Raw genomic sequence first — 20,667 nt, 5'->3', positions numbered from 1 at the left:
GGACCTACCATGGGACCTCTCCATATGACATACTTCCGACAAGACTCGGTAAGACCATGTGACGTATTCCACTCAAAATACCCCCCTTTTGGGTGGGGTGTGGTCTCCGCGGTGTCTTCCCCTTGGGAGGGACACCCCCCAACACAGACACTTATGGCTCCCAGTCAGTTAACAAATTCCACTCTTTTTGGGGAGAAAAGAGAGGGAAAAGTGGCCTCGGCTGGGCTAGCCTGTCCCTGTAGTTGGGCAGTTGACTTGTTCCTGATGGACCATTCGACGCCCATAAGAATGTTGGGGGAGGTTACGTGATGTCCTTGTGCGCTGGCTACGAAGCACACAGCAGTCTGCCCGTCACACACCACCAGTTCACATAACACAGTTCAGCTAGTTGTGGCGTTTTGTATAGGGACCCATAGTGTCAATACATCGACACAACGTCGAGTGAGTGACAGATAGGGAACGTCCTGGTTACTTTCGTAACCTCCGTTCCCTGATGGAGGGAATGAGACGTTGTGTCCCTCTTGCCACAATGTTGAACTACCCGCTGAAATGGCCGGGACCTGGTCTCGGCTCCTCAGCACAAAACCTGAATGAGTGGTTGCATACCAGCTCCTTTTATACCCGTATGTCCGAGGGAGTGGCATGCAAATTCCACTCGCCAATTCTCATTGGCCTTTTTTCAAAAAAGCAGTGGTGTTTGCGGCTCCCAAGAGTGACCCCTAGTGTCACTACATCGACACAACGTCGAGTGAGTGACAGATAGGGAACCCCCTACCATGTCATGTATCATTATACTTGAACAGTTAAAGGTGTCAGAGACTATTTATTTTCCATCAAGCATGAAAATGCATGTGAAATGTGTAAATGTTTGTTTAAAATGAAACGTGTGGCATGTGACGTTCTACGCTTCACCTTTTTTTATCTTCAGGGCTTTCTTACACTGTGTTTGAGACACAATGAGTAATTTACAACTGACAACAGCTGAAGTGCTCTCAAGGTAATAAAAGTGAGATTTTCCTAGAAAAACATTTAGAAAGATTGGGATTAGCAAGAGATTCATCTGAATTATTTTCTCTCTTTTTCAAGGATTTTATTAGCTTTCATTTCCTTTTTCTTTTATCTCTCCCCTATTCATGACCCCTGATTTGCATTCCTTTCTTAGTCTGTCTATTCACATCTCTCTTCATCATTCTCTGTCTCCCCGTTTTTTGTTTTTTTTTCTCCTAGAGGAGTCTTATTGCTGAAACATTTCCTGAACGGCTGAAAAAACGCGACTCAGCTCCCAGCTGGCATGTCAGTGTCTGCTGTGTGTGTGTTATAATCTCTGGCCAGATCTTGGGCTTTAAAAAAGACCAAGCAATGGAGACCTTCAAATGTACAGTTCAATCTTTATCTTTAGTGCAGAGTCCAACTTGTTGAAAGTTTTGTGGTGTGTGTATGAGAGAAGTCTGAGGAAATGGATGATTAGACAGATTCCTCTTTGGGTTTGTGGTTTTGAGTGAGTGGAGCATGTGTGTGGTCGATAATTTGGTTGATGGTGCCAGGTCTTTGTCTATAAGCCATTTGACACATTGAGGCAAATATACTCGACGTCAGAGCAACATTTGCCATGTGCTGAAGGAGTTTTAACACTTTACATCATGTATATAAGCACTGGCAAACATGCTTACAGTTACCTCATAGAAGCTCGATAGGCCCAGGTCCTGGATTGCAGCTGATGTTTCTGGTTTCCAAATGATTGTATTTTGAGAGTAATAGAAGCCATATGTTATGTGGTTGTAGATGCCTCTGCATATTGAGTAGCTAAGTTGAGTAGCCTATAGTTTATGAAGCATTACTCAAGAAAGACGTATTTTAAGGATTAACTGTTTTGAATGTGATCCAGATCCTAATTTTTCTTTTTTTCTATATGTAAGACATGATCAAAGATAACTGTGAAAAGGTGACCTGTCCACTTACCTAAAATACCTCCTAACACTTCTTTTAACTCTGCTAAAAATGTTGAGTCAAATCTTGAGTAAAATTTCAAAGAGGTGGGTTTTATCCAGTCAGTCATGCCCTGTGGGCTCAGCGCTAACCCTCACTGTCATTATAAGGCTTCTAATGAGTTTCCATCAGCAATGCATGTTGAGAAATTATGTTGTGGAACTGTCAATAGGGAGGGAATAAATTAGATGTTATGTGTGCACTTATATACTGTATATGGTTTTCTTTTCAAGGCATTCTGTGTCCTTTAAGTTTTGAGTGTTATTGAATAAGAAAGATAATACACTCCTTTTAGTATTCTTTGCTGCCAGTTTGGCAATATCAATTGTTAATAAAAATCATTTTTAACCATTCGGTGACAAACTACTACTATGATGCAAATTAACAAGATGTCCCAATCAGTGGACCCACGATTAAAGGAATGTTCCAGGTTCAACACAAGTAAAGCTCAATCAATAGCATTTATGGCATAATGTTAATTACCACAAAAAATAATTTTGACTCTTCCCATGTTTATTTTTTTTAAAAAAAAGAAGAAAATTAATTTAATTACAATTAATGGGGCCAGTCCATAAATATTAAAACACTGTTGTAAAAGTATAGCCACAAGATGTCAACATTATACTGTATGTGTTAACATGGTTTTAGTGTGATAAAAGTTCTTACTAGACATAATCATATCTGTGTAAAGTTATACAATATTACAACTTTGTTATCATGAAGAACACTGGTAAACCCTATTGGATATGGCCTAACTTAAAAAGAAAAGGTTAGAAAGTGATTTTTATTTCACTCAAATCATGTTAACATGTATAATGTTTACATCTTGTGCTATACTTTTGAAACAGTGTGTATTTTAGCGTTTATGGACCCATACACACTGAAAGTGCACTGTTAACCCTTACTGTAGTTTATAGATGCAGAACCCACAATATCTGAGGAGTGTACATCTTTTAGTGTTCATAATCTTTTTGTATTCATAAATCCTGGTACTTATTTGCATTAACATACACATAAGCAGACTCTGTCTAATCTCTGAGCATTCCTAGGAAAAAAAAACAATCTGCCTGTATGTGTCCGTGCCTCTGCCGTCTGTGCTTTGTGTTATGCTTAGTCCATAATGAAGTAGACAACTGCAGGTAAGTTAAACAATTAAACTTGCCTTTATTATATTCAAAATTCTAAAGTTTGGTATTGGTAGTAAGATAAACTGTATACGTGGTAATATTAATGAACAGTATTCTTGGCTCTGTTCCCTCTCTCTTTTTCTCTCGGCCTCCCTTCACCCCTGGGGGAGACGAAATTTACAAGTAAAACCAACACCGGGCACAGCTGTCTGAGGGAAAGCTTCATTTGAGCAGAGCAGTCTCACAGAATTAAAGTTAAACATCAAATCACGTGAGTGCAAGCAGTAATAAGACAATAATAAGACAATAATAATAATAATTAAAGAAAAATGTTTATGAAGAAATAAGATAAACTCAGATGTTATTGAAAGGACGCAATTAAAGTTTACTTTGGGGCTGTTTACAGAGAATGTGTTCTTGCTTTCCGCCTGCATTATTTTTTAAGTGTTGGCCTATTGGGATGTCTTTGGTCGTTTCCTGGCGTCTCGCTGCTTTTTCTCGCACCGAAAGTTTTGTGTTTTTTAAGACGGTGCATCAAGTTGAAAGTGGTTAAACCTTTAAAAATGTGTCTCGAGACCTGCATGTTCATGATTCCAGTGCGCTCCTTGTTGTTTTGGGCAAGTGAACGGCCACACAGGAGATTTTGGGAAATATTGGGTGTGATGACTTCAGGACTTCAACATTAACACTGATCAGATATTCTTTTCTTTTAGTGTTCACTTGATCCTGGTGGCCCTGCACTGACTGACTGACTCCTTCAATCTGTCACAACTTTTTATCCTTGTTACCATACCTTTTTAATTGCTGTATATGTACTTTACTGTTTTACTATATATAATTACAATATGTCATGCTCCAGTTTCCCTATTCTTGTCATGCTCCAATAATAAAAAAAAAGAACAAATGTGTTTTTTTATTAATAATAATTAACTTGATATAATAATAATAAAAAAAAATAAATTGAATAAATTGAATTAAAAAAATTATGTTTGGGATAATTACATTTAGTAATTGTACAATTCATATTTTTACAGTAATATACTTCATCTACCAAACACAGTAATCACTTAATTACTGTACACAGCAATTGCAATAGCTTACTGTAATAAGGTTTTTACAGTTACTGGCAATAGTGTTGTCAGTATAATACTGTATAAAGGCACTGTAAGGTCTAAAAGCCTTGCTTTCTGTAACTGCATTTTTTTTTTAAACAAACAAGGTAAGAGTTGAAGTTTTCTCTATATGTGGTAATCAAAATTATGTTACAAATGCTGTCATTTGTGCTTAACTTGCATTGAACCCAGGAACATTCCTTTAACATCCATCTAGATGTCAAAGGTTAAAAGATCAAAAAAATTCATTTAAAAACAATTTTTTTAAGTTTTTTTTTTTTTTTCACCGCTTTACAAAAGCCTGAATTTTAGAGTGGTGTTGTGTGGTGTGGAGTGCCGGACACTCGAGGTAATGGCTCTCAGCTGCATTCCAGCTGTTTTTAGCTTGCCTACATCCAACAAAGCACAGATGCTAACAAAGCTCATGAACCCTAGAGATTTCTGGTACAACAACAGGATTTGTCTCCCTAAGTCAGACATAATTTTTTGATTACTTCAGAGAGCTTGTATAAGTTGTTAGGGATGGATGTCTGAGCTTTCTGCATGGGTGGAGGGTACTGACTCCAATCTCATAATGAGTTCAAATCATCCTACATTCCCTCCCTATTATCTCCCATTATAGCTGTATGATAGCTGATTGTAAGTATGTTTTTGGACTATTAAGCATTAATTACATGCAGATGCCTGACTTCGTCTTTCAGTATGGACAGTTTGGGATGCAGTTTGCTACTTTATCAAACACATTAGGGACTTCCAAGAGTTATTTGATATTTATTACAAACCATTTATTTGTGCATCCTCAGATTTTTTATTTTTTTCTCCATTACTCTGTATGCTTCTTGTAAGTGCTTTATGCTCTTTAGTTCTGATTATTTCAGTCTTTGTGGTGCTGGTGGCAGCTGCAGTCACATACTTAGGAAAACACCTTGACCCGTTTTGACAGTTTTATGGGGTGGTTTTGCACCACCAGCCATCCGATGGTGTCAGTCAAATGCAGGACCCTCCTCCAGACAGCTCCTACTGGAAATCCTGAGCTTCTCTTATCCAATGACATATAGCCAAGGCTGACCAAAACAATCATGCTGGCCTAAATTAAAAATAGATTGGTTTTAGACCCCTGGGCATATCCTGAGTCAGGTTTTGCCCCTTGCCTTCTGATGAGGTCAGCAATACCAGACTTCTGCTCTATATCATTAACACATACACTCACTGTGCACTTTATTAGGAACACCTGTACACCTACTTATTCATGCGATTAACTAATCAGTCAATCGTGTGGCAGCAGTGCAATGCATAAAATCATGCAGATACATGACAGGAGCTTCAGTTAATGTTCACATCAACCATGAGAATGGGGAAAAAATTTGATCTCAGTGATTTCGAACATGGCATGATTGTTGGTGCCAGACGGGCTGGTTTGAGTATTTCTGTAACTGTTGATCTCCTGGGATTTTCATGCACAACAGTCTCAAGAGTTTACTCAGAATGGTCCCAAAACAACATCCAGTGAGCAGCAGTTCTGCGGACAGAAACGTCTTGTTGATGAGAGAGGTCAAAGGAGAATGGCCAGACTGGTTCGAGCTGACAGAAAGGCTACGGTAACTCAGATAACAACTCTATGCAATTGTAGTGAGCAGAATAGCATCTCAGAATGCACAACACGTTGAACCTTGAGGCGGATGGGCTACAACAGCAGAAGACCATGTCGGGAACTTTATTTGGATCATAGTGTTCCTAATAAAAAGTGCTCAGTGAGTGTACTTTGTAAGAGGGTCTTCTGTAAAGGTTTCAGCTATATTTTAATGTTTGCTATCTTATATTTTACATGATCTTTAGACTATGCTGCAGAAAACATTCTGAGCATACCCTCCATATATGATACTATAGGTTCTTCATATAAGGGTAATAAGAGCAATATGTGATTTTGGATTGGAGAGTTCCCATACTGAAGAATTAAATGCACATCAAACCTAATAAACAATTTAAATCAGACAGAGGCTGGAGCAGAGCCACAAAGCAGACTCGAGCTACAAACCCACAATGTCCTTACTTTTCCTCTGACATGGTGCATTGTTGGTTTTGTGGTCTAGCATTCTTGGAGGTATACAGCTAGCCTCTAACTTGGCTTGACAGTCTGAATTATGCACACTACTATATAGCATACAGTTCCAAGTAGGGCTGGGTGGTATGACCAAAATCTTAAGTCACGATATGAGTAATTCTATATAACACTAACAGTATATATCACAATATTTTTTTCTGGAAATGTAATTAAAACATTTTTTTGTATGGAATGGTATGCAGAAAATGTTCCTTCTTCCTGAAAGATCACTGAAACAAGTGTCTTGAGATATCTTACCATTCTCTGTGAAAGCAGTAGACAGCAAACAAAAATGTAACCACTAGCCACGGACACATATTTTGATCAGTCAATCAGAAGACTTTGATGTGCTTTTTGCATGTCAATCATTTTTTACGTTCTCATAGTAGTAGTCGAAGCGGTACATTCAGGTTTAAAGTCATATTCAGAATCATATCAGTTGTCAGCTGATGGCGCTATTTTGCTACGTGGTCTGACATCTGTGAGAAGGTGACAGTCTCAAGACTATGTTTTGGAAAGAGGGGGCATGTCTAATAGGGCTGGGTATTGATACAGATTTTCCAATTTGATTCCGATTTATAAGCTCTCGATTAGATTCCGATCTCGATTCGATATTGATTAATATGGGTACATTTCTATTACAGTGTCCATTTTGCTTTCATAGAAAATAAATTATTTCTCAGCTAATGCTCTTAATTATAAAGCAAACCTTCTAGGCAACCCTTCTAGTTACAATTAAAAAAATATATTAATTTAACAAAGAATTAGTTTTTCATCAAATTGGTCTCATTTTAGCTTTTCAATTCAGTCATTTCCATCAACTAATGTCTTGAAATTGCATATATTAAATATTATGCATATATATTTTTTTTACATTTTTATTATTTACTTGCATAATTTGTAATATAAGTATTGACATTGATATGTAGACCATGTGCTTAATTGGTACTGTCTCTTTTAGACTAGCTGTCACGGAATGTGTCAAGAATGAGGACCCAAATGCAGGAATGAGTGAAAATAAAAATAATTTGATTAAAACAACTGAAAACAGAACAGATAACACAAAACTCTCACGGGGGAGAGAAACAAAAGTATAATAACTAAGACCGACCGGGATCAGGAACAAGACAGGAACAAGAACAGACTGACTAGTAACAAAACTCACAAAACGATCTGAAAAATACAAGAAGGAAGAGGGCACAATTTATTGGCAAGGCACATGAGGAACAGGTGAAGATTATTAACATAACAAGGACTAAATAATGGAGATTGACAAGGGTAACGAGGAGCCGGGGACAGGGAAGCACACAGCTAACAGAAACACAGACAATTAAACATACACAAGACAAACACACACAAACAGAAAACAGACAGAGACTGAAGGGCAGACAGAACAGGATCATGACAGTACCCCCCAACGGACGCCTCTTGGTTTCCACACCTGACAGGACTGATGGACTGGCCCAGGGAGTGGGCAGAGGACCAGGAGGGAAAACGCAGCTCGAGGAGGGGGTGGGTGGGGAAGACCAGGGGAACGGAATGGGCCAGGCTGAGGGACAGATGACAGACCAGGGAGGGCGAGTGGGGGAGACCAGGGGGATGGTATGGACCACGCTGTAGGTGAACCAGAAGGCCATGGCGGAGCCGGAGGAGAAACCAGAGGCCTAGATGGACCAGGAGGCCAGGGCGGAGCTGAAGAAGGATCTGGAGGTCAAGGCAAAGTCCGAGCCACTGAGCAGTTGGTAAGGTCAGTGGCGGCCACAGAGGACTGGACAGACTGGTCGGTAATCGTAGGGGACAGGACTGCATCAGACTGAGTGAAGGGCTGGTTAAACTGGGCAGGGACCTCAGAGGGCTGAACAGATTGGTCGGTGGTCGTTGGGGACAGGACTGGGTCAGACCGGTCGACGACCGCTGGGGACAGGACTGAATGAGTGGCACCTGCTGGAGACTGAACAGAGAGAGTAACAGACTAGTAGCTGGTATCTGACGGGTGCTAGTTACTGGGCTGAGCAACAGACTGGTGACTGGTGTTTGATGGATGCTGGCTATTGGCTGAGAAATATTATGGTAGCTGGTATCTGATGAGTGCTGGCCAGTGGACTGAGCAACAGACTGGTCACTGGTGTCTTATGGGTTCTGGTTACTGGGTTGAGCAACAGAATGGTAGGTGGTATCTGATGGGTGCTGGTTACTGGGCTGAGTAACATACTGATAGCTGGTGTCTGATGAGTGCTGGCTACTGGACTGAGCAACAGACTGGTCGATTGTGTCAGACAGATGCTAGCCACTGGACTTAGTAAAAGGCTGGTGATTGGAGTCTGATGGGTGCTGGTTACTGGACTGAGCAATAGAATGGTATGGTGTCTGATGGGTGCTGGTTACTGGGCTGAGTAAAAGGCTGGTCAATTGTTACTGGGGAATGGACAGAATGGTGGTTAGTGGCCACTGAGCCGAGGGTGTGGTTTGTGGTGGCCGCTGGGCAGATGGTGAGGTCAGTCGTGGTCGCTGAGAGTTGGACAGGGTCAGACAGGGCATTGGTGTCCACTGAGAACTGGACAGGGTTAGACTGGACGTAGACGGCCACGGGGCAGGGTTCAGACTGTAAGTGGGTGGCCGCTGGACAGGGTTCAGACAGGATATGGGCGGCTGCTGGGTAGTGATCAGACCGGATGTGGGCGGCCGCTGGACAGGTTTCAGGCAGGACGTGGGCAGCCACTGGACAAGGTTCAGACTGGACGGCCACAGGCAAAGGGTGAGGCTGGTCGGCAGCTGCAGCGGGCTCGGACCCCTCCTGGAACGCTGCAGCAGACCCTGATGCAGGGACCCCTCTCCTCTTCCTCCTCCTCCTCTTGTGGGTGGAAAGAGCAGCGGGCTCCTCCACCCCCTGGCAGTCCACAGCAGACAGAGCAAGCTGGTCCTTGGCAGCGCAGGAGGCTGGTTAGACTGGATGGTGACCGCTGGTGACTGGACAGGATCGTCGACGGCCACAGGGGGATAGACAGGATCATTGACGGTCACAGGGGACTAGACAGGCTCGTCAATGGTTACAGGGGACTAAACAGGTTTGTCAACGGTCACAGGAGACTGGACAGACTTGTCGACAGCCATAGGGAACTGGACAGGATCGTCAACAGCCTCAGGGAACTGGACAGGCTCGTTGACAGCCTCGGGAAACTCGATGGCGGTCATGGTCGGGAGTGCTGGCAGCGACTGGGAAACAGTTTCCGTGGCCATGATCGCTGGCAGCAACTGGGGAACGGCCTCTGTGGCTGGGAACGCTGGCAGCGACTGGGGAACGGGTGCCTTACTCGGTTTCCTTCTACTCCTCCTCCAGACAGTCAGAAACACTGACGGTCAGCCGCAGAAACAACCACCGCATCCTGGCGGTCAGCAGCTGCCTCCTGGCAGTCAGCCGCGTCTGCTGCTGGTGAGGGAGTATCCTTGACCTCGTGCTGGGATGAAGGAAGGAAGTCCTCTGAGGCACAGGCAGAGATAAACTCATCCCATTTCAAGGCAAACTTGACGTAGTGGCAAGACTTCCCCCTACACCTATCTCTGGGACACAAGAACTGTTGGGTTCATTCAGACCAGCCTTTAACAATTGCATAAGGCTGGCCTGATCATTACCCAGACCCGAGGACAGCACCAAAAACTCCAACGCATACCTCCTCACCGACTTGTCCTCCTGCTGGAGTTGGAAGAGTTTCCTGGCCTGCTTGGCTCTGCGTCGTGTGGAAAGTAGTGAACAAAAAGAAAAACATATTCCTGCTGGGTCCATGTTGGTCAGATCGTTATGTCACGGAATGTGTCAGGAATGAGGACCCAAACGCAGGAATGAGTGAAAATAAAAATAGTTTTTTTAAAACAACTGAAAACAGAACAGGTAACACAAAACTCTCACAGGGGAAAGAAAACAAAACATAAACTAGAAAAAGTATAATAACTAAGACCGACCGGGAACCGGAACAAGACAGGAACAGGAACAGACTGACTAGTTACAAAACTCACAAAACGATAATTGAAAATCTGACAAATACAAGAGGGAAGATGGCACAATATTTAGGCAAGGCACATGGGAACCAGGTGAAGGCAATTAACATAAGGACTAAACGAGGGAGAAAGACAAGGGTAACGAGGAGGCCAGGGACAGGGAAGCACATGGCTAACAGAAACACAGACACAGCCAATTACACATACACACAACAAACACACACAAACAGAAAACAGACAGAGACCAAAGGGCAGACAGAACAGGATCATGACACTAGCGGCATCAGCCAGTAAGTGCATATAACGAGAGAAGACGTGTGTTATTTCTTTATGTGATTAGAATTAAATATTTCCTTTTTTTATTGTTTTTAATCAACAACTGACTGTAAAAAAACAGTAAGTGTATTAAAAGAGACATTATTCAATGATGTATGGGTCCGTGGATCTCGTCTTTGGACACATAGAAGAAGTTAAACCAAACTTGTACTCTTAACACACAGGGAAAGGACCTCTGTGCTAATAACTTCTTCTCCACTATACTACTCAATCACTCGTGAGTGAAATCTGAACATTTACCAGCCATTGACTAATCATAGACATTTTTAGTCTTATAGCATGAGATTTGGTTGCACATGTGAGTGATTTACTTGCATTATAGAGGGTTGCCACATACAGTAAATGATTGATCTTTGGGTTTAAGAATCGATATCAAGATCGTTTAAATGAAGTTCACGATGAATCGGAAAATCAATATTTTTACCCAGCTCTAGTTTCTAATTTAACAGCTAAGTCTCGTGGAAGTTTCAGAAAGGCTAAAATCGCTTAAATCGCCTTTAAGAAATGAAAGCTACTTCATCTCAATTGATTATGTTCTGTTTTTAATTGGAAATTGATGGATGCAAAAATAAGAATATTCATAACAAATCATTCATAAAAAATGTATAATAAACAGTTAAACAAATATAAAATGAATAGTTCTAACTCTAAATTCTGCTCGGAAGAGCCACATTCAAATTTGTAAAAATAGTCAATATACAAGCACATGTGACTATACATTCTATATTATTGTCATTGTGATATTCTGTTATATTGTTGCAATGTTGCTCTGCAACTGTAAACAACTGAAAGTTGTTTAATAGCACATTCTTCCTTGTCTTGACGCACTCGTACTGGATTTTTCCATTACTCCATATGTCTTAATTGTTCTCACATGTAAATATTGATATCCATTTATTCTCTATTACCTCTAGGTGTATTCCACTAACAGTGTGGAGTTTATCCTGAACACTGGGTGTGCCAGTGTGCAGGCAGCTCTGACTAATTTTCATTTGTCAACTTTTTTTCTTTCTGCTTTTTCTTATAAAGGCTTACTGTTTTGGTAGTTTCCTGGCAGGATGTTAAACCACTTGAAATGATTATTATACATCAGAAAAAATATGTCTGTTCCTAGAGGAGTCTGTGCAAAATATTTGCTGTCAATATATGTTTTTAATAACTTGCTGTTATTTCCTCCAAATGTTTAACCATTTATTACAGTGTTATTTCTGTTATTAATCTGGTGTATTCAATATTATGTTACTTGGTTATTTTTTGGAGATGGTTGCTGACTCATGTAACTACAGTTTATAAACATGGTTATCAAATCCATACTGTCCATCTTGGATCTACCTCCAGAATGAGACTTAAAAGTCTCAAGACTATAATCCACTAAATCCATTTTTTTTTTTTTTTTATTGAAAATGGGAGGGGTCCCTGAGGATTTACAATGTAAAGTCTGGTACAGTATAAGAAAATTTACAAAGCACAAACTAACTTTTTAAAGTCATTTCAAGTATCAAAACTAGCATTAAAGTATTGTCAATGCAGTCCACAGCCTGTAATTAATACAATGTTTATCCCTGCAGCATCAACAGCATCTGATGCTTTTAAATTGTTCATTTGCACAGTACATGGTGAGTTTGATTCAGAAAAAAAGAGGGATGAAAAGAAACGTTCAGGACTGTTAATATGATTGTTTCCACATCTATATTAACTCAGTGACCTTTGGCAATAGAGAAGTGGTGGAGGGCTTCTTACTAAACATCCACAGTGGTTTCCCAGAATCCATGCATTTTTTCCTCAATTAGACTGACAAGATGTGATTTGACCTCAAGAGAAGAAAACTTATTTCATGAAAATGAACTTTTAATAATAATTACACTTGGAGAAAGCATGGAAAAAAATATATTTGTGTTTAATAACCTCTCTTCTTGAGACTTTTTGGCTATAGTCTCTCCATAGTTCTTTGGCCATAGTTCTTGGAAAAATACATGGCAGTGATTCTCAAGGCATTGATTGATTTTAAAACTTATATGGATTGTTTCCCAATGTGCCCATCTTTTAAGTCCACTATAATTTTTTATGTGTCACCCCCCTTCAACAATAGCCTCTTTTCAACGCCTGTATTACACTGTGACAGTATTACAAAACAATTTGCGCTGAAATTTTCCTAATGTTGGGATCCTTTGGAAGGATATGCAGAGCTGCATGTGCTACACACAGCCAAGAACAGCACAAGGCTTAGTGGATTTTCCCACATTTTTCTATACTTTTAGCACCCACCACCCGCCAAATGCAGGTATTTCATGCATATTGGCGAGTAATTTTACTCATATACCCGCCACTGTGGTGGACAACCTGTAAGACGTCTTGGTGTGACATACAACAAGAAATGCCATTAGACACAAAAATGCACACTTGAAGAAACACACTTGTTTATATTTTTAAGAACTGATGAAAGAAAAGCTGTCAATGCGCATCTGATTCGCTGAGTATTCAGAGAGTAATTGGCGCTGTGCGAGTGTGTCTCGTGGAACACGTGCATATGATGAGTTCACACTATTCTCTGTCAGTCATCTCGGAACAGTTTGCAAGAATAGTGTTATCTATGAATGCTCTATATGATCTCAGACCATCTCAGGATACATACAACAACAAGCAAATGTGGGCGGTCATGTGTTTAGATGTATTCATCTGTCAATAAATGTTTTTTGTTTTTTATATATGGAGAAAGTTTTGAGTTCTGGCAGTTACAGTATGTTTTCATGGTCCAGTAAACTCTTATGATTTGACACCTTTGAAGGTTTTCGATAATTCATTCTTGTCCCCACAATTTTAGTATATAAACATTTAGCCTGCTTAGTGTTTAAAAAGATCAGTTGTCATTCTTTACTTCTGGATGCAGAGAAAATGCCTGTTTCCTTTGAAATGATCTTAGCTGACATACAATGAAATCGCTTCCAAAAATCACTTTCTTTTTTAATCTTTCCTTTCCGTTCCAAGGTTTTATAAGGTTTTCTTCTCTGTTATTTGCCATGCTCTCAAATTAATCACTTGTTGTCCACCCTCCTCCCAAATGTCTTCCAAATTGACTTTCACAAAACAACACTTCCCCCCCAACCCCCATTTTAAAGTTTCCATGTGCTCTTTGCCCCTATTCCTCTTAACTGTGACATCATTTTTAGGTCCAAGAAGAGGTAAAGAAGACCAGTAACCATTCTGCCAAGATAAAACTCCTTAATCACAAGAAATGTCCCAGGACCTTGTAAACTTTTCCATTCATGAAAGCTATTATTGAAGTATGCCAGTTCCATACACAGCAGTCAGAATTCTATCGTGCTACTTTTAAGCATTGCTTTGATTGCATGAATGTTCTTTTTCTACACTTAAAGGGTTTCCTATACTGCCAAAATATGAGAGTTTTGAAAAGATCTCTTGAGAGAGATTTCAGAGTTCTGCACACATTTATACACAATTATACAGTGTTTTGAAGAAGTTACAGTAGACCATAATGTTTGTCTCTCTTCAAATAAACTAAAATAAACCATAGAACATCAATTATACATTTTCTTGGCTGAATAATGTAATTTATTCTATGCAAAAAGGAGAAAACAAAATACAGTGTCATAAAATCCACAGCTCTGCAGGGACTAGCTTGTGCTTTAGAGACCTATGTCATTTTTGGTGTGAAGTAATTTGTAGTTTTTGGATACCATTGCACTTCCTGACTCTGCTTTGTGTTATTCAACTTTGAATGCTTTTGAGTTGGTTCAAAGATGAGACTGTACATATGAGTGTTTGGGTGGGAAGTTTCAAAAATGCCTTTCTTTTGTAGGCTAGTTGTTTAAAGTCCTCCCTGCTATAAACAACATAATGATTATAATATGACTACTTTGTTTTCATTAAAGGAATATTTCACCCAAAACTAAAATTCTGTCATCATTTACTCACCCTCATGTTGTTTCAGACTTTATGACTTGTTTTCCTCAGTGGAAAACAAAAGGAAATTTTATGCAGAATGTTAGCCTCAATCACCATTCACTTTCATGGCATCTTTTTTCCCATACAATGAAAGTGAATGGTGAATGATGTTTGATGTTATTGATGTTATTGATGGCTCAGGTTGGACTTATGAAAAAACGTCATGATCAAACTTGCGGCCTAGCTGTCATATTTGATTCGGGCACTGCATACTTAGCTCATCAATAATTTGATTTGAGAGTGAATAAACTCTCTTGATCTTTCTCTGTCTGCCTTTCTGTCTTTGTCAGTTTCTCATCTATGTGAGTTTGTTTTATGTATGAGCACATGGCTTAGGGTAATGTTTTAGTTTGCCATATGCTCTCCCAACTCTGTTCCCTCTGGCCTCACCCCTAGTTTAGTCCTCCTAATGTTGATTGTCTGCACCTGTCCTTCATGTATGTTCCTCCATTTATTGTGCCCTCTTTCCTCTTGTGTTTGTCGAATCGTCTGTCCTAGTTCCAATCCTGTTCCTGTTTCCGGTCGGTCCTAGTTATTTGTTTATATTCTGGTTTATGTTTCATTTTGTAGGGCTCAACGCTACAAAATTTTCTACATTTTTCTACTGGCCCGGTTGCCAGTGCTTCAGGTTTTTACTGGCCCTGCCAAAATTTTCACTGGCCCCAACACAAAAATGACAAATAGCTGTTTTTACCATCATGGCTTTAAAAAAATGTCCGAAGATAAATATTTTTTACATATCTTATGTTTTTAATACAATGACCCCCAGGGGCTTGGGTAGCTTGGCGAGTAAAGACACTGACTACCACCCCTGGAGTCACGAGTTCGAATCCAGGGCATGCTAAGTGACTCCAGCCAGGTCTCCTAAGCAACCAAATTGGTCCGGTTGCTAGGGAGGGGAGAGTCACATGGGGTAACCTCCTCGTGGTCGCTATAATGTGGTTCTCGCTCTCGGTGGGGTGTGTGGTGAGTTGTGTGTGGATGCCGTGGAGAATAGCATGGGTCTCCACACGCGTTATGTCTCTGCAGTAACGCGCTCAACAAGCCACGTGATAAGATGCGCGGATTGATGGTCTCAGACGCGGAGGCAACTGAGATTCGTCCTCCGCCACCCAGATTGAGGCAAGTCACTACGCCACCATGAGGACTTAGAGCGCATTGGGAACTGGGCATTCCAAATTGGGGAGAAAAAGGGGAGAAAAAAATTAAAAATACAATGTCCCCCAAAATTGAATCACATTTATAATTTGCAAGATATGATTTATGCCTTATGTAATCCCATACTGTATATGCACTTTACAGATACAAATTCATAAATACATCATATTAATCTCACCCGTCCTGCCGTTTACACGTGTTTTTAAGCCAAGAGTTCTGTAGAGGAGATGATGGGTTTTCGGTCACCCGTTTAGTCATGCAACTTTTGCCCATGTGTAGTGTTTTCACAAGAAGGATCAAAGATTATTCACTGAGTTAAAGATCTGATTATTGGCTGAGAGAACAGACTTGCTACTAAATTGGTTGTGATGTGTAATATACAGTAGGTAGATATTAGGCCTAATCTGTGAATTAACAATGTGTATATAACATGAAATCAGACAACCCAAACAAGACCAACACTGACTGATATACAAACAAACAAACAAACAAACAAACAAAAAAATACCTGTATGGTCCAGAAATTAGACATCTAACAGGTGTTTTATAAGGATGATATGAAGTAGACTGTTTCAAATATTCATCTTCACCCTGCAGCTGAACAGCTCTGATAATAATAGCCTAATAGCCATAGTGATCTTGCTTCTTTTCATATCAAACGGCATTATCATGTCGAATTAATGTTTACGTTTGAAACATTACCTAATTAAATGTATACTTACATTTTGGATATTGAGCAACTCGTGATTTCCAGACACGTGTATAACTGGGGTTTAACAAAGTTTATTACGTCTCATTCGGCTCTTCATCCCTAAAGGCGAATTAATGAGAGAATTTTTTTTTATTTTTTTACAGTGTGAATAAAACTAGTGCTCTGTCCCTTCACGAGAGCACATGCATGTTAAACATGATGATGATGATGAGACACATGTATGGAGAGACATGGATTTTCAGTCCTATAGAAAGAAACTGTTGATTTCTTGTGTTCCAATGTGTGGATTACTAATTTTCACCAACATGTAAAAACTAAAAATTTGGGGATTTCACGCACTGTGAACACGGAATGTGCGGGGATACTTAAAGTGTTGCACAAGACGTTAAATCCCACTACGAAATTCATTAATTGGGTTTTTTTCCTGCTATTTTCTACACATTGGTAATAGCTGCTGCTAAGACACTTGGAAAAGAGCGAGGACAGTGCTAGGAGAGTGCGCTCGGTGTCTGCATGATGTTGTGCGTGCACGCGACTGTGCCTTGGCGCGTCCAGTATATTCTGCATTTGCACGTCTTTGCAAGATAAATATACTCGTGCTCGCTCCTCGGTTAGAAGATTTTGTTCGCTCCGTGTAATTTTTGTGCTCTCTCGCTTGTTGTTTGCTTACACTAATGTTATAAATGCAGCACTGGCCCGATTGGGCAAGTGACAGTTCTAGCAACTGGCCCGAATCTTTCTCAGACTGGCCCTGGGCCATCGGGCAGTCCTTATTGTCGAGCCCTGTTTTGTTTTTCTCTCCCTTGTGAGAGTTTTGTGTTTCCTGTTTGTTTCAGTTGTTAAATAAAAGTATTTTATTTTACTCATTCCTGCGCTTGGGTCCTCCGTACTGCTTACATTTCCTGACAATAACAACTTAAATATGTTAGTTCGTCAAACCAAGTGGTCGTTCGGTTTCAAAAGACTTGGAATATAGTGCACTAGTAATACTTTCACTGTCCTTCTAGCACTAAAGTTACCATGTCGCTTTGTATGATTCGTTGAGAAAAAAAAGCTCAAACCTTGAACTAAGAAAGCTGGAAAACTTAGACAACATGGCTTCAAAAACAGAGCATGATGTCACTGGCCTTGCACACTGACACAGGCAACTGCAACACAATGACCTCACACCAGATTCCCATTGCTGACAGAAGAGCATACCTGAGTTATAAGGTCTTTCCTATTATGAAGGAGAACAGCTGATGTGAAAGGAGATGTGTGCATAATAAGAACAGGCTGGCTTTTCACAGCAGAGCCACTGCCATTTAGACCCAGAAGGGTTACCTACCACAGCGTGTTTGGTTAATTAATTTGGTATTAGCGCTGCACAATTGATACAATTGAAATGGCGATATGGTCTTGTGCGATTATTTAACCATAAAGAGTAGCAATCTCATTAAATTAAGCTTTAAAGAAAAGGGGCTCATGATACTGGGTTTTCAAGGGTTTGGGGCTGTCTCCACACGAACTCAGAGATGGTCTGAGCTTGGTTCGCTAATAACAGGATGCATAGTGAATACTAAATGATCCAGATTCACTTTATTTTCTACATTTATGTTATTCCAAACATTTTGAATTAACTACTAGTTGCTGTAATGTACAAATCTATTGGGATGACCTCATTTCACCAGATTTGTAATGAGGAAATGGAAATTAAAAAAGAAATTATGTAAAAATGACGGCTCAAAGGGTTAACCTGACCACTTTTAATAGCCACGTCAAAGTTAATAAATAAAGACAGAAAAATATTACTGTTATATTATAAAAATATAATAACAGTGATTTGGTAATAGATCACAATAATACAATATTCAAGTGGAGTGGGTACCAGAAATAACTGGAACTTTCCTTCATGTCACTGAAGTTGGTCCATAGATTTTAAAATTCTTGCGCTGTCAGATTTATAAAGAACTTAGAGTGAGAAAACATCTTGTCTTTGACTGTTGTATTGACGAGATGCTACTGGAGAGAAGGAAGACTTCTTATCTGTAGAGTTTCACTAAGACATGTCACTCTTATTGTCTCTGTTCCACACACATGTAAGTGAAATTCACATGTGGTATATTTTACCTGACTGAACCTTGACGGTTTCGAGTAATCCCAATCTGGCTTTCTGAATGATACTCCAATCAAAGAGGTCATTGATGGCGCTCAGGGCTCAGAGCTTTTATCAAAACCACAGTCGCCTACTGTACATAGAGACCATGGTAAAATTTACTTATTCTACAGTGCATGTATTTTTAGATCTCTTTTAGTCCCTTTGACTCCAGGATTAGCAATTAGTGTTTATAAGATGTAATACCAAATCCTCACTTTATCCACCACTTTGACTTGTCTGTGACTCAGAAGCCCTCTTGGCAATGAACAGGAAGCTCCCTGTCACTCAGGTTCAAATGTGACCCTTGATCTTAGACATCCGCCACTAGCTGCCTGCACAAATATTTGGCATCTATGTGGAAAAATCAGAAACAGTTTTAATATTTCAATCTAAGAGGCCATTTGACTGTGTTCCAACAGCTTGCATTTTTGCCTGTAACAGCATTCATTCTGTTTCTGCAGAGATTGGACCCATTACAATAACAACAGATCCAAAGAAGTTCCAGGATGAGCTAAGGGAGTTGTATGTCCAGGTGAGTTCATGCACTTCACATTGGGTTTGTTGACCTAAAAGGAATAATTCACACACACACTCAAAACAAATATATATTATTTACTCACCTTCTTGTTGTTTCAAACCCATATGACTTTCTTTCTACTTTGGAATGAAAATAGTGATGTTAGGCAGAATGACAGTGTCAATCACCATTCATTTTCATTGTAAAAAGAAACTGAATGGTGACTGTGACTAACATACTGCATCACCATCACCGTCTGTGTTCCATGGAAGCAACAAAGTCATACGGGTTTGGAACAACAAGAGGTAGAGTAAACAATGACAGAATTCTAATTTTTAGTCGTGTTATCTTGAAATGTCTTTGATCACAGGGACAGCATGTGTCAGTTTGGATTCATATTCACTCTATAAACATGTTCACTTCAAACATTGCTGAGAGTACATCTCAACAGCCAAATGAAGATTGCAAATGTCTTGGTTGTACTGTATTTGACAGAGAATATCACATAAAAGTGATTAAAAGCAATATGCTTGCTATGAAGCCAGTGTGTATTCCACCCATGGGTCGGCATCTTTGGCTCTTGTAACAAATATATCTGGCAGGTACTGTAGAAAGATATGAATGAGCACCTTTGTGGTTTGAGAGCTGTGTACTCTGTGTAATAGAGGTGATCTAGACTGTATTCATCCTATATATCTGCCGTGTACTTTAAATCACTCTCAGCATTTCTCCCAGCTGTTTCGGCCAAAACAGAGGAAATGCAGGCTCGCTGATTAAGTGCAATTCTGTACTGGCACAAAGAATGTGCGCAGGATTTGGTCTTGTTTTCTTGGAGCTCATTGCAAGTTTGTGTAAGTGTTTGTGTGCGTTTTCCTTTCCAAAACATTGGCTTCTAAGGTAATAAATCATTCAAATCACAGTTGCTGCTAATGTCTTTTCCAGTGATCAGAGAAGAAACTGTCATTCTAAATGAACTACGAGAGTACATTCTGAGAGCATTCCTTAACCTATCCTACAATCCGGTCGCTGTTCAGTGTTGGGGTTGCTATCTGCTGTTCTGCTGTGTATGTGTGTGTGTGTGTATAGAACAGAAAAGGAAAGATCACTTACTTCCAGATGTTTCTTTCAGACACGTGCCTTCTGGAACATATAATGAAAAAGACACGAGTCTTCTTTGATTTCCAATTGAGAAGAGACAGATGTACACATATCATCAAACATGGATGTACGCAAAAATTTGATTAGTTGGCTTTTATACATGCCAGTTTTAGGTAAGGAATGCACTTTATGTAACAGGACTCTTGGAAGTCATCCAGTCCAGGCCCTCAAGTTTTGACCAAGATTACGCTGGACAGGCAATTACATTCCAAGGTCAACATCAGTTGCAGGCATGACTGACTCCCATGACAAGCATTCAGTACATTTATGCTTTCATGATTGGGCCAAATCTGCTTGCTATCTGCTCAGCTGGTTGCCCATTTCCAAATTGTTGCAATTAATATAAATATCTGGCTTTAAATATTTT

The 20,667-nt window shown here is 40.0% G+C and overlaps 1 protein-coding gene across 5 annotated transcripts in view; it reads left to right on the top strand.

Annotated features, from left to right (window-relative positions):
* LOC127456753 (hemicentin-1-like) overlaps positions 1–20,667 on the top strand; it is a 145,180-nt gene that overhangs the window by 12,804 nt on the left and 111,709 nt on the right. For all 5 annotated transcript variants that reach the window (XR_007899882.1, XM_051725314.1, XM_051725312.1 and 2 more), the window contains exon 2: positions 19,087–19,157. Coding sequence is in view for 4 of the 5 variants with exons in the window: in XM_051725314.1 (XP_051581274.1) it covers positions 19,087–19,157 (71 nt within the window). In the remaining variant the exon portion in view is untranslated. The remainder of the gene's footprint in view (positions 1–19,086; positions 19,158–20,667) is intronic.

This window comes from Myxocyprinus asiaticus, chromosome 19 (assembly GCF_019703515.2).
Source record: "Myxocyprinus asiaticus isolate MX2 ecotype Aquarium Trade chromosome 19, UBuf_Myxa_2, whole genome shotgun sequence".
Lineage (NCBI taxonomy): Eukaryota > Metazoa > Chordata > Actinopteri > Cypriniformes > Catostomidae > Myxocyprinus > Myxocyprinus asiaticus.
This window is presented reverse-complemented; position numbering and strand designations above follow the sequence as displayed.